The 17993-nt window shown below is 30.0% G+C and overlaps 1 protein-coding gene across 1 annotated transcript; it reads right to left on the reverse strand.

The window, feature by feature from the left end:
- Nucleotides 1-281: 281 nt before the first annotated feature.
- LOC108454768 (heat stress transcription factor C-1-like) lies at nucleotides 282-1746 on the reverse strand. Its single transcript, XM_017753337.2, has 2 exons — nucleotides 1326-1746; nucleotides 282-1240 (listed from the first exon to the last, which is right to left on the reverse strand). The coding sequence occupies exons 1-2, from the start codon at nucleotides 1536-1538 to the stop codon at nucleotides 431-433; spliced, it is 1023 nt and encodes a 340-aa protein (XP_017608826.1). The 5' UTR covers nucleotides 1539-1746; the 3' UTR covers nucleotides 282-430.
- Nucleotides 1747-17993: the final 16247 nt, after the last annotated feature.

Below are 17993 nucleotides of genomic sequence, written 5' to 3' on the forward strand. Positions count from 1 at the left end.
AACCCTAATATTTTTCTAACATTGTTTAATCTTTTATTTAATATAATATATATGAAAAACAATCATCTAATGTGAGATATCTCAATTCATACATGAAAACAAATTTTCTTATAAAAAATATTATTTCAAGAAAATAATAAGTAATTGTTTTTTATATTTTTCATATAATATTAAAAGAATGAAGATAACACGATTCAAACATTTGCTCAATATAAATGTCTTAAAAAAATTAAACCGTCACTCTATTCAAATTAAAACATAATTGTTTTAGAGATTAAACATTATAAAATAAGATTTTTGTTAACCTTATAATTAAATCATTTTATATACAAAAGCCGATATATGAAATGAAATTTGCAAAATCTAAAACTTAAAAAAAAAAAATCAGTAGTAAAGATAGAATCCAAGATATATCATGTGACGCAACCAACTAAAAGCCACCCTCTAATAGCGAAAATGGATAAGGCGGTCGTGGACGCGCCTCCATCCAAGGCGCCGCCATTTCTCCGAAATAACCCAGTTGCCCGCTCCTATCACCATACCCTGCTACACTAGTCGTCCCCGACGAAGACACCGCCATGCCGTTCCCAATCACCGACGGAGCCACCATCACCGCCGGCAATTGAGTTGTTACTGCGGCGCAACCATAGTTCATGAGTTGCCCCTCATGTAGTCTATTTTGCCCCAACAATTCTTTTGAGTCCTGATCAGGCGACGGCGATGATTGATAACTTGAGCGATAAAAGTTGTTTTCCATATCGAATCCAGTTTCTGGGGACGAAATTACTCCTGGATGTCCATCTTCTTCCTCTTCGGACTTGACTGAATTATTAGAAACGGCCAGGCTTGAAGATGATGAGTTGGAGGGCATCATCGTCAACCGTCGCTTCTTGTCGGCGTTAAGTTGTCTTGTCCGTTCCTTTTCAAGCATCATACGAGGAAGGAGGTCAGGGTCTTCAACGACTTTGTAAAGAAACTCCATCATTTGTTGCGGGCGTCTCTCAGTGGCTTCTAAACGCTTGTTCATCCCTTGCAGCTCTTCTTCCAACGACTTTTGCTCCTCTTTTAGCCTCGCTATTTCCATCATTATTTCTTCGTCCTCTAAATCCTCAGCTTTCAGTTGCATGAATGGATTTTTATTATGCTTTCTTCTCGCTATGTTCTTCAACAAATGCTTTTGCCCTCGCAGGAACCACTCATTCGCAAATTCCCACTTATCTGGATCCACCTTCTTGAAACCCTAAACACCAATACCAAGAATTATATGAATTATATAAATAAAAAAATTGAAGCAAGTCCAACTTAAAAGAATTGTATCCACTTACATAAGTATTAAGCTGGCGAACGAAGCTAGAAAAATTGCTATGCTTGAAGTAAACAGGCAAGATCCTTTGAGAGAAATCTAAAGGGTCGATGACTATGAAACTGTTATTAGCTTTACCCCAAGTGATCAAACCGTCAGTCATGGGATCATTAACCATCTGGTAAGTTTTCGCAACGAATGGCGCAACTATTTTAGGATTACTGTCAGCCTCCATTTCATCAAAAAGATAGAAACTGACCCTTTGTTTCTCTGCCGGAGAAAAGGTTTCCTTCTTTCTGAGCTGAAAAAAGGAGAAGCAGGCAGAGAGAGAATATATGAGGGGCAAATGGCTGAGCTGGGTTTGTTTTGCTGCCTTACCACTTTAGCTGTGTTTCTTTTTAATCTTTTTTTCCAAACAAAGCTATGGGGTAGAACCGTAATATATAATGGATGCCTTTGACAATTTACAGTGACGGAGAGGGGGTGTCGTGGCTCGAATCAGGACGGCTTTGATATTTCCTTGGTTCATGAGATGGGGACCCACATGGCTCTGGTTCTATCTTCTTTTTGCTACACCTCATGGTCCCAATTGGTTTAGATATTTTTTGCCAACAACTCTATCAGAGTGTCTTTCACGCTCGCGCGTTTTGGAGTGGGTTCAGTGCGCCAATGCTTTAGAATTAGTGACGTGGTCCCCCTTGAGGGTGTAAACAATTCTAGCTAAAAGGACAAAGTGAACTATAGTTGGGATTAACAGCCACTTACCGTAAAAGGAGAAGATAATCAAATAAATAAAAAGTAAATTCTATAAGTAATCACTTAATTATTTGATAAGTTTATTTTCTTATACTTTAATATGTATTAACATAAAGAAGATATTTTTTAACATACTTAAATTTATAAATTATAAATCAAGTTGGTATTTTTATTGGTTGAAACTGACGACATTAGATTTTAAGCCGACAAGCAATAAAATGTTGACTAGTGCTAAAAATAAAAATTAGTAAATTAATTTTTATTTTACATGCAAAATGAACCTAGACAACATGTTATCTAGATTCATTTAAACATAGACAACAATCTTCATTTTGAACATGTATTTCTCTAAAATTTTATACATTTTCTTATAATTTCAAAATAATAATATAAAAATATTTTTAAACAAATTTCAAATTTAAAATAGATTTAAATTTTAGTACTTAAGTAATAAACCATTTTAAAATAAAATTAATTTTTATTTATATTTTTAAAAATATAATGATTATAAATCATTCTAAAATATTTTTTATTACTTAAGTAATAAATTTAAAATAAATTCCAACTTTTAAAATGATTATAAATTATATAAGTAATAAATTTGTAATTTATTTTAAAACATGAAGTTTATTTTTCAGATTATAAAATTATATAAAATTACTAGAGAAATAAACGTTCAAAATGGACCTGAACAATTGTTTGTCCAGACCTATTTGTTTCTAGACAATAATTAGTCTAGAATCATTGTGCACTTGAAATAAAAAATAAAATCCTAAAATATAAGAAAATTTTAAAATTATAAAAATTATAAAATAAAGGAGTATATTTTTTCAAAAAATATAGTTATTTTTAAATTATAAAAATATAAAATTACTAAAAAATTCAAAATGGATTTGGACAAATTGTTGTTCAAGTTCAAAAAAAAAATTTCTATTTTTCAATTCAAATTGACACGTGTTAGCATTATAGTGGTTGTCAACCCAAAATCTTACAGTGTTAGCATTATAGTGGTTGTCAACCCAAAATCTTACAATGTTAGTCAGATACCAAAAAAAAGTATCAATTTGGCTTATGATTTTTAAATTTAGGTACTAATTATATCCAAAAAATAGTTTAAGTACCAAGTAGGTGCAAGTTGCCAAGTTCAAGTACTTCTGTATATATTAGCCCTTTAATTATAAAATGTTGATTAATTTTTAGTCCATATACTTTTCAAAGAGAAATATTAGTCTTGACCTAATGGTAACAATTAAATTTGTTTGGTTAAATTATGTCATTAGTCCTGTATTATGCAAAAAGTTATAGTTTTAGTCCACGCTCACCAATTGGATCATTTTTAGTGACTATATTTTTTAAATTTTAAAAATTTAGTCTTAATGTAAATGACACTCATGAAATCTATTCTTGTTTTTTTGTGAGTAATATGTAAAAATAACAAACCGACAAAGCATTACACATCAAATATTAAAATAATAGAACTTAACTTATTAAATTTAATAGTTATCATTTGGTTAAGACTAAAATTTTTAAATTATAAAAGTACAAAGACTAAAAATAACCAAATTAAAATATATGTACTAAATCTATAACTTACGTAAAGTATAGGATATAATAACAGAATTTGACCTATTCTCTTCCCCAATTTGTAACGGTACCCAAAAAGGTTAAAAATGTTGACCGGCTAGAAAGGATACGAAAGATTGCAAAATGGTCACCCAGGGGCGGCACCAAGTGGCCAAGGCCACTTAAAATGGGAAAAATATCATACTAGCCCCTTTATATTTTATAAAATAATAAATTAGTGAATGATCAAACTTTGACTCCTTCCAAAAATGATAAAATTGTAATTTAATCCTTTAAATTTTATAAATATATAATCTAATAAAATGATGAAATTACATTTTAGTTCTTACAAGAGTACATCACTCATAAAATGATGAAAATTTAACCCAACATATCAAATTGTACAAATTAGTAACATAATCTGTAAGTAAATTCAAATATATCATAATCTAATAATTATAAGTTGTTTTCCTCTTTTTTCCCTTCCTCTCGCTGTATTTCTTAGAGATTGACTTGGAGAATTCAGCAACATTTTCTATTTAATTTTATTACAATTTGACTAAACAAAAATAAGAAGTTTAGAGGGGAAGAGATGGATTTGAAAAACGTAAAAGATTCTCCAATAAAGTTGACTGGTACTTGAATTCATCCATTGAGATATGAAAGCTATATACCAAGATGCAACTTTTATATATTGAGATTTTATCTCCACCCTATTGTGAGAGGATGTTTTAAACTTAAGTTTTAGAAATTGAAGAAAAAAAAAATACTAATGACAAAATATAAATTTACGATAGGAGAGGGTTCTGTTTTCTTTTAAATATTATTATAGGTGTTCTCATCTCAATTTGAAGATTAAGACGGAATTTAAAAAATTCTCTAAAAAATAATTTTAAAATTTGAACTTATTCAAATATTTAAAGAAAAAATTAATTTTATTTCTTCTAATAGATTGATTAGGTGTTTATTATCGATATGATAAAAACACTAAAACAGTTTTTCTTTTTACAGGTTGAGAGAGAACTATTTTTCCTTCTTTTTTTTTTTTTCCCAAAAGTACACCTTGAAATAACAACTTAATTTATACCAACCATTTAACTAATTAACGTATTTCAATGAGGCAATTATAATATTTGACACTAGAATAAATTAATATACTTAATTTTTCAGATACATTTGAATTTAAAGAACTATTTATCTATATATATTTCAAATATTTATTTAGTAATTTTATATTTTAAATTTTTATAAATTATCATATTTTATATTATTATTAGATTAAAAATATAAAATTGATATTTTATAAAATCTGATGTTTTATACATTTTGTATATTTTATATATTTGGAAAATTATATTTTATAAATATAATATTTTATATATTTTAATTTCATAATAATAAAATATATTATTTGATGAAAAATAAAATTACATAAAAGGGTAATCTACAAAAATAGTCACTTTTGTTTGACTCAGGTTACATTTTAGTTACTTATGTTATTATTTTGTTACGAAGTGATCACTCTACCGTTAGGTTTCGTTATCTCTCTAACGGTAACCTACGTGGCAGTCCAACTAGATTTTAGGTGCCAACTTGGATATCTAAATAGGATGAAAATAGATTTTTAATTAAAAAATTTAATTAATTAAAATTTTTAAACCTAAAACTTAACTAAAAAAAACTGTTCATCTCCTCTTTTCTACTTTTCTTCCTTCTCTTCTTTTTTTTTCAATGGATTTTTTTTTCATTTGATTGGAAAAACTATTATTAAGATCAAAATAGTTGAAATCAAATTGACTGCTTCATAAAGATGGATTCAATGGAGGATTTAGGTATTTCTCTTTGCATTTCTCTATCTTTTTTATTCAATACTGAAAAATAAAAAATTGAATTTTTTATTGTTTAGTGAAAACCCTAAATTAAAATTGGGGTATTTTTGTTCATCAAACAATAAAAAACAAAAGACAAAAAAGAGAGAAAGAAAGAGAGAAGTTGTTCACTTTAGCACAATTTCTGTCTCTTCATCAATGGTGGTTTCGGTGGAGCTTTACACAAACCCAATACTCACCCAACTAAATATTCTCTCTTTTATTTTTATTTTTCTTTTGATAGAGAAATGAAAGGAAAGACCAAGTAATTTTTTTTTCTCTTCTAAACTCCTTTCGATTCCAAATAAGTTTTTTTTTTTTTCATTTTCTTGGTTTTTAAGGAAAAAATGGAAAATAAAAAAACCATTGAAAAAAAGAAGAGATGGAAGAAAAATAAAAAAAGGGGAGATGAACAGTTCTTTTTAGTTAAGGTTTAGGTTTAAAATTTTTAATTAAAAATCTATTTTCATTCTATTTAGAAATCCAAGTTGGCACCTAAAATCTAGTTGGACTTCCACGTAGGATTACCGTTAAAGAGATAACGGAACTTAACGGTAGAGTGATCACTTCGTAACAAAATAATAACATAAGTGACTAAAACGTAACATTTCAAACATAAGTGACTAAAATGTAACCTAAGGCAAACAAAAGTGACTATTTTTATAGATTACCCTACATAAAATTACTTAAAAACATGTGCGGAATGAATCAAGACATAAAGTTGTCCAGACTTAGATGAACTAGACAATCATTTTTCTAGATTCATTCCCTATGTGTAAAAATATAATTTTTATAAAATTTAAATATATTTTATTTTTGTTAAGTGTCAAAATGTGAAGCTACCAGTTATCACTATGCTATTTGCTAGTGCCATGTTAATGTATTTTAATCGTGTTAGTTAAGGAGAAATGATTGTTTGAAACAGGGATATTATCCCTTTCCAATAGTTTTATGCCACATCAATAATTTCATCTTGAATTTTACGATTTTAATTTGATTTTGATTTTTTTTTCAGAATGAAAATATTGATGTGGCATAAAAATATTGGAAAAATGATACAAATCATGTGGGTCATTATTTCATATAATCATTTCTCATTAGTTAGGTACCTAAATGATAATACTCTAGAACGATATGTTTTTTGTGCTAGTTGCATGTTTATTTTGAGTATGACCCTACTAATTTGAGCTATTTATGGTCTTTTATCTTTCAGGGACTAAATTGGAGGCAAAAGGAAATTTAAAGGCAAAAAGTACAAATTTGAAGATACAATGGGCCAACATGCGACATAGGAAAAAAGGTGGTGCCAAAAATGCAAGCATGGAAGACATAAGGACAAAAGTGCAAAAGAAGAGATTTTATAGCACAAGACTCTATTTAATGTTTAATTATATTAGGATAATTATTAAGGATTTTTATTTAGATTTAATTTTAGGATTTATTTTCATTTATCTTTAATTATCTTTAATTATCTTTATTTATTTGTATTTATCTTTTAGAATTTAATTAGGAATAAGTTAGGTTTCTTAGTACTATAAATAGGGGATGAAGTGACACAAATTTTACCCATATTTTTGCTGAACATTCTCTCCCCCATAAATTTAGTCTTTTTGTTCTTTTCATATTTCAATAAAAAAATTTCCCTTTCCATTATTTTTTGTTTTTCCCCAAAAATCATGAGCCACTAAATCTAATCTAGTCGAAGGTTGTTGAAATTCCCCAAAAAGGTTCATGAGACTTAGAATCCGCGGTTAGCCTTCTCAACGAGTATTCATTGCCTCTCCGCATTACGGGGCTGACGCTTCCGTCCATGTCCTTTAATAAGTGATCTTTTTAACTTGTGCAAAGAACGACCGCTTTGTACATTTTGGGAAGGTTGCACAGTCGGTTCGTTAGTTTTTTGCGTCAGAAGTTGGAGAGTCCAAGAGAAAAAATGGCTTGGTATTCGCCGTTGGGAAGTGATGATCTAGTAGAAGATAGTCCCACAAAAGTGATTATTAGCTAGAGTCAAGTTCCACCAAATCTTAAGTCTAAATTCTTGGAGCTGGTGCTTGTAGGCGTCATCTTTCACTATAACTGGCTTACTTTGCTTGAGAAGGATCACTTAAAAGCCAAGGATTGGATCCAAGGCGAATCGAGACAACCGGAGGCTGGAATCCCGCCACATAAGAAACTCTTTCTTTTCCCAAACTCTGTTTATTTTTATATTCTCCATTTTAATTTTTGCAATTTAGGGTGCGTTTGTTTGCCTGTATTTGATTTTCCGGAAAATATTTTTCTCATTTTACGCTGTTTGGTTGCTTGAAAATATTTTACACGGTAAAACATTTTCAGAAACACGGGTAAAATGGGATGCTTTTGGGGGAAAATGACTTACAGATTTTTTTCCCGTAAGACATTTTCCAAAAGCTCCCCCTTGGTCGCTCTTCATACGTCCTGCATATTCCTTCTTCTTCATCTGTCTAGGTACTTTCTCCTCCTAGTTCTTATGTCTTATTCTTTAATAAATATTTCATTTTTTTCCTTAGCTTTTCCATATCTTCTCTTCTTAGGGCTGCTTTTTTCATTCCCCCTTTGTGCCGTTCTTCATCTTCTTGCTTCTTCTTCGTCAAGGTATTTAACATATTCATTCCTCCTGCTTCTTATTATATGCTTACTGTTTGATTCAACTATTTCTTAACGAAAATATTTGTGGAAAATCAATTGATTTTCAACCCATTCCTAGAAATTTTCTAGATCTTATCAGATTTAGGAACAGAGAGAAATTATTAGCATGTTTTAACAGAAAATTTACACCTGATTTTAATCCACTCAAGAGGTAACAACGTTAGTACTAAATTGCTGCTCAGCTAAGGGATTGCATTATTCTTTCATGCTTTCAAGGATAAATCTCTCTTTTTCCCGTTTCTTTCTCTTTTCCCAATTAACACCTCTAAATCCCTTCTCCAGCCCAACACCCACCGACCACCACCATCATCGTTAACAACTCCGGTCACCACTGACCCATCATCGTTCACCAATCACCATTGTTGCTTCTTGACTGCCAACCCGAAGGTAACACAACCAATGGTGGATTTTCTTTCTTTCAACTATTTGTTTTTAAAGCTCTGCCTTTGAAAAAAAAATGGGTTTTTGAAGCAATGAGATTGGTTGAAAATGCATTTGAAAATGTAGGTTTCATTTGTCTCTTAAATCAAGAATTTAATCGATTTAGTTAATCGATCCTACATTTTAATCATTTATCCATTTATAAATCAACTATAATATCTGCATTTTACCTTTTGCTTTTGCTTTATAGTAGTTTTCGTTTCATATAGTAGTAGTATCAACCAAATGGAATCTAAATGTTTATATGAAAGGAATCAATTAGATGAGTAAAGAATGTTATAGTGAGAAATTATGTCAAAACAACATACTAGTTAAGTCATGTTCTTTAGAGTTGCACTTTAATTTATATGTCTCCACTGCTTTGAAAAATCTTCCTTATTTGATGTACTAAATTTCTTACTCTCTTGATACAGTAGCTGGAGATGAATTCACTCTTTTTTTCCATATAGATGTTACTATGCTAGTATATCTTAGAGAGAGATCTAATATGTAAGATAAATCTATCCCTGAATTCTTGCATGCTCCTCGCTTAATAGTCTACTAGCTAGCCTTTTCTCCTTTTCTTTAATATTTGCTTTTATTCACTGAAGCCTGTGAGTTTATCGCTTACAGAGAGCTCAAAATAATATGGTCTATGTTTACCTCAGTGACCTAGGTCTGCAATAAGAAATTTGTCTCTTAAATTGAAAATGTAGGTTTTCTAGAATTAAAGAAAGAGTGCTCTTACCATTGCATCATAACTACGATATAGCGCTCTTACAATTGAATGTACAGGTTATTTACAACATGTCACCTCAAAAATTAAAAGAATTGTGATGTCTTAGAGTTGTTGGCTTTTGGGAGTTGGGATAATTAAACAAATAGATGGAAGATATTTAACATTTATATTTTCCTCTCTCCAAAAACAAGCAAATTTATGAATTTAAAACTCATCTCTTGTTATTTATTAGATTGCCTCAATCATTTATTGCATGAAAATGAAACATTCAATCAAAGAAAGGAAGAGGCGAACTAGTCATAGATTTTGATATCAATGGAGATCAACTACAAAGCCAAATCATCAAGAAGTAGTAATAATTTTATATCGTGAATAGTAAATCTAAGATCGCAAGCTAATAATATTATTACAAAGATGCACATGATGATATTAGACATGTCTTAACTACAAGGACCTTATAATTAGTTGCTTAATGTATTATCTATAGGTACTTTGGATGTTAAAGTTATGCTTAATGTATTACTTCGGATATTGTTAAAGTCATGTTCCTAAAATAAAGTCAATATTGTATTGTCTTTTCATTTCAAATATCAAAACCATTAAATCAACCGTAAGGTTTAGCAATGGGCATTTTGCATTTTGCTTCACCGGTTTATTAACTAAAAACTAGTACAATAGTGAGGATAATAAAAGCTCAAGAATTGGCTTGTCGCACTTGATGGACATTCACCGTTAATTGGTTTTGAGGATATTTTGTATAAATATAATGATAGCACCAATACTACTGATTGATGATTCTTTGAAGATTTTTTTAAAGTTGGTTGCTCATGTAGATGAGCCTTTTACGAAAGACATTTGAAGTTTATGTTTTGATTTGATTTAAAGTTTGTCTTAAAAGAATTAGCTATTTAGGATTGGTAAAGTTCAAACTTATGCCTTGATTAAGAAGCTTTAAACATTTGCTCTAAAACTGATGGATTGATTAAATTGGTATTAATACTGATTATATAATTTAGCTTTGAATATAATTGGACCTAATTTGCTCTAAAACTATTGGTAGCTTATAATTGTCCCATTATATTGATCTTTAGTAATATATGTGATCTTATGAAAAGTTTACGTATTTTTTTGTAGTAATCAAATGTTTGTGTGGTATTATTTTGTGTAGATGGATCGTAATCGAGATCAAAATGCAATTGTTGCAGCCGTGGCTTCAGTTTTAGCTTTTGGGGTTCTCTGGATTAAAATATTAAAAACTAGGAAGGAAATTACTTCTCACCCTCGTGTGAATCGAGATTATGAAAGAGAAAATTATATTAATAGTATTTTATATAGTGGTGACCAACATTGTATTGATGTGATAAGGATGAGACCAATTGCATTTTTTAATTTGTGTGATATTCTTAGTAGAAATAATTTGTTACAATCAACTAAATCGGTGAATATTAGGGAGCAAGTAGTTATATTTTTACATATAATTGGTCATAATGTAAGGTTTCAAGTGATAGGATCTAGATATTATAGATCAATTGAGACAGTTCACCGTTACTTTAGGGTTGTATTGAGAGCTGTTTTAAAGTTGTATAAGCTAGTTATTAAATTACCTGATGAGTCAACTCCTAGTGAAATTAGAAACAATCCAAGGTTTTATTCTTATTTTAAAGATTATATTGGAGCATTAGATGGAACTCATGTTCGTGCATCTGTTCCACTTAGTATTCAAGGAAGATTTCAGAGTCAGTAAAGGGGGACGACACAAAATGTTTTGGTGCCATTACTTTTGATTTGAAATTTTCCTATGTTCTAGCTGGTTGGGAAGGTAGTGCACATGATTCTCGTATTTTAAGTGATGCACTTTCACGCCCAAGAGGATTAAGAATTCCAGAAGGTAAGAATTAACATTAAATACCAACTAGTTCTAGTAAGCTCATAATTTATTAGTAATATTATATTTTGTAAAATTGTAGGTAAATATTATCTTGTTGATGCTGGATACGGCATCCGAAATGGATATATTACCCCCTATCGTGGTGTCCGATATCATTTAAAAGAGTTTAGTGATCAGGGGCCTGAAAATGCAAAGGAACTCTTTAATCTTCGTCATTCATCATTGCGAATCACCATTGAACGTGTTTTGGGATTTTGAAGAAACGGTTTCGTGTATTAGATCTTTGAACCATTTTGGAATTTTCAAACTCAAGTAGATATAGTTTTGGCTTGTTGTATTATTCATAATCATATAATGGGAGTTGATCCTAGTGATTTACTTAATCAAGGATTATTTGAGGAGCCTGACTCGATTTGATAATACCAACTCTTACTGAGCGAGAAGAAAGAGAAGAAGCAAGAGAATGGTCCGCTAAAAGAGACGAAATTGCACAAACTATGTGGGTTGATTATATGACTAGAAATATTAGGTAGTTTTAGGGTTTTGGGGTTATTTTTTCTATGTTATGTATGTTTTAGTATTAAAATTAATTTTTTGTTAATGTTGGTTGGATAATGATATTGAAATTTTAGTTTGTTGGATTTTGAAATTATTATGTCTTGAATTTGTTAGATATTGAATTTATTATGTTTTAAGCTTGTTGAATTTATTATGTTAGATATTGAATTTATTTAGTTGGATAATGATATTGAAATGATTGACAATGAAAATTCTTAATGTAGAATGGGTAAGGGCAACAAAGAAGGGACCTCCAAGCAATTCAGGTGGACAAAACCGATGGAACATCTTTTTCTTGAAATTCTAGCAGAGGAGGCTCAGAAAGGAAATAAGCCTTCTAATTCTTTCAAAGCAGTTTCTATTAATCGAGTTGCCAAAGCTATTTCGAAAGATTTCAAGTCCATTGCGATGCTGAAGCATGTGGAAAATCATTTGAGGATCTGTAAAAACCAAAGTGGCGATTATATGCACAATTCGGGTGAAAGTGGTTTTGGATGGGATGATAACTTGAAAATGATCACATGTGATAGAGCGACATATAATACAACAAATGATGGTAATATATGTATATATATATTAAGTATATTTCAATTGTTTTTTACTTGTTATTCTAATTGTGTTTATCCAACAGCACACAAGAAGTATGAACCATTTTGAATAAAAGCATTGATCATTATGATGAAATGGCTTTGGTTGTTGGCAAAGATATGGCAACAGGAGTTTTGCCGTAACATTTCTTGATATAGATTTGGATGATGATAATCAAGATTCAAAGGCTCTGTAGATTGCGAAAATGAAGAGGTTGAAGAGGTAAGAACAAAAGCATCTTCATCTGGCACATCTAAACGTAAAAGAAAAAATACTCAAGAAAGTGACGTTGATGAACAAATTAAATTTATGGGTGAACAACTTGGCAAAATTGCTAATGCTTTGGAACAATTTACTGCGGATAAGACACCACAGCTTTACGAAGAATTGATGTCGATGGAGGAGGAAGGATTTGATGATGACTTCCTGTGTTCTGTGTTTGACTATCTAGTGAGTCATGAATCCGAGGCCAAAGCTTTTTTAGTTAAAAGTAAGAAGCATAGAAAAATTTGGCTTCAAAAATTTTCGCAAGGTTGAAGATATTGATACTTTTAATGTGGTGTAATATTATAGATATGCACTTGGACAATGTTGTTATTATGTGGTGTACTACTAATTATGCATTTGGATAATATTATAATTTCTACTATTAATTGTGGTTTGGAAGCTAATTTATAATTATTTAACTCGGTGGTCTCAATTTACTCTCGATTAATATTCTAGCTTATAAATCTTTTGGTTGTAATTAAATTTAATTTGATATAGATAAATTATATTCAATTTATTTATAGTTTTATTTGATCATTATTAATGGAAATAATTATCATTATACCTCTTAAAAATATAAAATGGACGAAAATATTTGTTTCACTTCATATTATTTTACAAATAAAGTCAGAGAAAATTAACCAAAAATGATGATAATAAATTATTAATAATTGAGTATTATTATATATTTAATTTAGCTAATTTATTTACAAATAAATCATTGCAATATATGTAAAAACAATTTAAAATATAAATTTATTAATATATATATAAATTTATTAATATATGTAAAAACAGTTTTTCCGAAAAATATTTTCAAGAAATCTGCCAAACAACAGAAAATATTTTACACAGATTCATCCAAACACCAGAAAAGTAAATCATTTTCCAGAAATTATTTTCCAGGAAATCATTTTCCAGAAATCATTTTCCGGAAAACATTTTACCTGCAAACAAACAGAGCCTTATTTAATTTCGCAATTTCTATTCAATTTTCAATTCTATTTTTATTTTATTTTTATAGATCAAAACTTTTAATTCTATTTTTTTGTTTTTATTTTTTAGAAACATAGGTTTTCTTGGGCACAATTCTGCTCAGGGTTTCGAGAAATAAGCATTCGTGTAATCCGGTCCCTGAGGATTAAACCCTACTTCCCCTTTGTTATTCTTTTTCATTATTTTGTAGGAAATAGGATATTTTTGGTGCTCTCAACGATCACATCACTAAAACAATACCAACTTTACTCATGATTTTCAACTTTTGATACCAATTGCATCCAAAAAGAATTTTAAAAACCAAATAAGTAAAAGCTACAAACTTCAACTACCTCCACGTATAATATTACCATGTAATCTACAAACATGCTACGTAAGGCTTTAAGCGCCATTTCTCTGGACGTATTCGAAGCATTGAGCTATATTTCATTATTTCTGGACGTATTCGAAGCATTGAGCTATATTTCATTATTTTCTTAATCCAATTAAAAAAATAACAATGAGGTATTGATTTTATGGTAAAATTTAGATACTAATAACTTTGAGATTACATGTATGAGTTTCATCATATCTAAATAAAAATGAAACTTTTATTCTAATTTAAATCTGATCATGTCCGAGCATTGAGCTATATTTCATTATTTTCTTAATCCAATTAAAAAATAACAATGAGGTATTGATTTTATGGTAAAATTTAGATACTAATAACTTTGAGATTACATGTATGAGTTTCATCATATCTAAATAAAATGAAACTTTTATTCTAATTTAAATCGATCATGTCCGTCTTAAATAAAAATTGCAATGTATTATTAATTGGGTAAATATATCATGGATGTTACTGTATTAGAAGTCAAATTACATTTTCCCTCCTTCTATTTAAAAAATGGGCAAACTAGTCCCTTACATTAGATTAAAAAGAAAACTAATCATTTATGTTAAAAAATTCATCTATTTGTATTGTTAAAAATTAGTGAGACTGACAGAATAATTAATCAGTGAGATGTAGTATGACATATGGACCTCATGCTAACATATATAGAGACAAGCTTTTAACAACAAAACTGGATGAAATTTTTAACAAATGGACTAGTTTGTTCCTTGATTTAATGTACATGGACTAATTTGCCCATTTTTGGAGTAAAAATGACAAAATATAATCTAACTCCTAATACAAATACCTCCATAATACTTCTATCCCTTAATTGATCTTAAAATGATAAAATCATTAATATTATCATTATTATGTATAAAATGAGGAAAGTTATATTTATAAATGATAATTAAAATATTTAATTAATAGAATAAATAGAACTCACTTTTTTATAAACCACCTAAAATTAAATATAATTTTTACTATCATTAAATAAGAAAATAATTGTATTTTAATGCATTTAAAGTCATATCAATAATGTGAATATCAACTGAATTAAGACTCTGACAATAATAATAGAACTCACCCTTAAAAAAATAGAAATTAAAATAATGAGAGATTTTAACCCTAATCTCCTGTTCATAATATCTTGGTGGTTAAATTTTTCTTTTAAAGAAAACAATATCACGGTGGTTTATTAAAAAAAATCTCGGTGGGTTACTTGAAAAAAAATCTCGGTAGTTTTCCAAACAAAGCACGTGCTAAGCATAGGCGAGTGGGATACACGCAAAGATTTACGGAATAGTAGGCAAGAGAGAGGGGACAGTGGCTTGTGTTGGAATGCTAAGGAAAGGAATCCGGTTTGCTTTCGGCTTTTCTTTCTATTGGACCATTTGACAAGAGTACTCTGCTCCCGTGCGTTGGCCTAATACACTATTTTATTATGAGTGCAGGTGTTGCTTTCCTATTGGTCCACGCTTAAGGCCTACCCATTTTTTTATTACTTTTGGATTGCTGCTTGTCCATTGGGGAGCACATTTGAATACTCCCAAATCTATGTTTGTCTCCATCTTTTATATTTTTATAAATTAATATATGCTTTTCTTTGTGTTTGTCGGTTTCTCAAATTTTTTTAGTGTTTTACCCATCTTTAGTTTTATTTATTCACAGTCTACTTTTACTTTTTTTCTTTACATTTTTCATATTTTTCATTTGTAATAAAAATAAATATTTTATTTATAATGGAAAACTAGATTATCTATAATCCTAAATTAGTAGGATTTGTTTTGATTCCATGTATAGATAAAGATAGGATGTAATTATGGGAAGATAGGTAGATTAAAAGGATAATCTTTTTTTTTTTTTTTATCTTGAAGATCTCGAGCATTATTCTTGTAAGGTTGTGCAATTGATTGGAAATTATAAATGGAAGTATTTAGAACAAAATCTTCCAATTGGTATTAAAGCTTACTACCAAACATTTCCAATGTGATCCTTCCTTTATTTGATTATTTACTATAGAATTCTTGAAGAAAAGAGGATTAGTTTTTCGATCACTATTGCTATTTCATAAGCTCTCATGAAAGTCATGGACGAAAAAGCTTAATAATAATGGGACAGGCTTTTCAAAGCATGAGGAGACAAGATTGATGAAGACAAGCTTGCAAATTATAATCTAAAGCTCCCAAATGCAATATTTAATGAAATAGATCCCAACAAATTCAAGCTTATTTCCACTTGTGTATAACTCGATAAGCTTGGCTTATCTTAGAAACTACTTATGAAAAGCTTACAATAAGAAGATCAAAATTATAAATGTTTACTTCTATATTTGAAAATATTAGAATGCTAAACAATGAATATATTTTAAAATTTAATGCCAAATTTGTGATATATCAAACAAATATTTTGCTCTTGTCAAGAAATATTTTAGAGGCTAAAATGGTGAGGATAATTTTGATATATTTTCTAGAAAGATTTACAATCAAAGTAGCTGCCATTAGGAAACCTTAAAATGTTGATGTTATGAGATTGGATGAGTTGCTCGAAACCTTTCATACCATTGAAATGAGCTTGGACGAGAATAAAAGGGATGAAGTGTAACACCCCTTACTTGGACCATAGACGATCTTGGATAAATAGTGCCACATTTGATGCTCGAAGACACCATTGATCTCTCTAACCCATTAAACAAAACTTATTAAATGTATTCCAACTTTAATTAATCATTTTAAACATGAATACATCATATTATCAATCAATTTTGAACTTCAAACATCACAATCATTCAAGTGAGGAGGTGGGTATCGATACATTCTGATCATGTATTGGTACCTAAGTTGTGGTATCAATATCACATCACCCCTTACCCGTATTCATCGTCGGACTAGGGTTAAGAGGCATTACCGGACATAACAGAACATTTCAAAGACATTTTACATTCAAAAGTCAAACATCGTCATATCATAATCAAATATCAATATTAAGTCCCTTTCTTAGGTCAATGAGACCTTAAATAAGTATTAGAAAGAGATCAGGAATAAACCGAGCATATACAAAAAAAATTTCAAAACTTAAACATTTTTCAAAGTTATAAAGGTCACACGCCCGTGTGAACAGGCCGTGTACCTCACACGGCATTAGACAAGCCCGTATGTCTAAGCCCTGGCAAAACAGGGCATACATATGACTTGTCCACACGACCATATAACAAGTCCGTGTGCCAGGCCATGTGAAAATTAGGGAGGCTTCTGACTTGGGTCATACAGCTAGTCACACGCCCGTGTGTCTAGCTCATGTTCGAAACTGACTTGGCCACACGGCCTCGCACACGCCCGTGTGTGCGACCGTGTGGTTTGCCCAGGCTCATTTCGAAATGGCAGTTGAGCAACACGGCAGTGACACACGCCCGTATCCCTGCCTGTGTAGGCAAAAATAGGCCATTTACAAGGCCAAAATGTCACCCCTTAAGAGTCCTCCCTACAAGCATCAAAACCAAAACATTTTTTACCAAATTTTCAACCAATTTACAACCAAAACTTACAACATTCATGCCATTTCATTAACAACAAATTTCATCCTTTTTAACCAATTCAAAACATACCAAAAATCACATAGCAAACTCATTCATTCTAATTATTAACAACAAATTTCATCCTTTTTAACCAATTCAAAACATACCAAAAATCACATAGCAAACTCATTCATTCTAACATATCATGATCTCAATATTTCACATCCAATCTCATGCCAAAATCATAACATTTCCACAACTAAATTACATTACCAACTTACCAAATTGACCATTTATCACTAGGTCATTCATGAACACATCATATGAACATTATTGCATCATATAGTTTATGCTCAAAATAAATTCATAATTATAACCAAAACCAAGCCATATCACATGGCTAGATATACACATTACCAAACATATTCACAAACTTCTAGCCTATACATGCCATACTTCAATATATACATTTTCAAAAGGTAGCAAAATAGAG

Source organism: Gossypium arboreum, chromosome 6 (genome assembly GCF_025698485.1).
Source record: "Gossypium arboreum isolate Shixiya-1 chromosome 6, ASM2569848v2, whole genome shotgun sequence".
Taxonomy (NCBI): Eukaryota; Viridiplantae; Streptophyta; class Magnoliopsida; order Malvales; family Malvaceae; genus Gossypium; species Gossypium arboreum.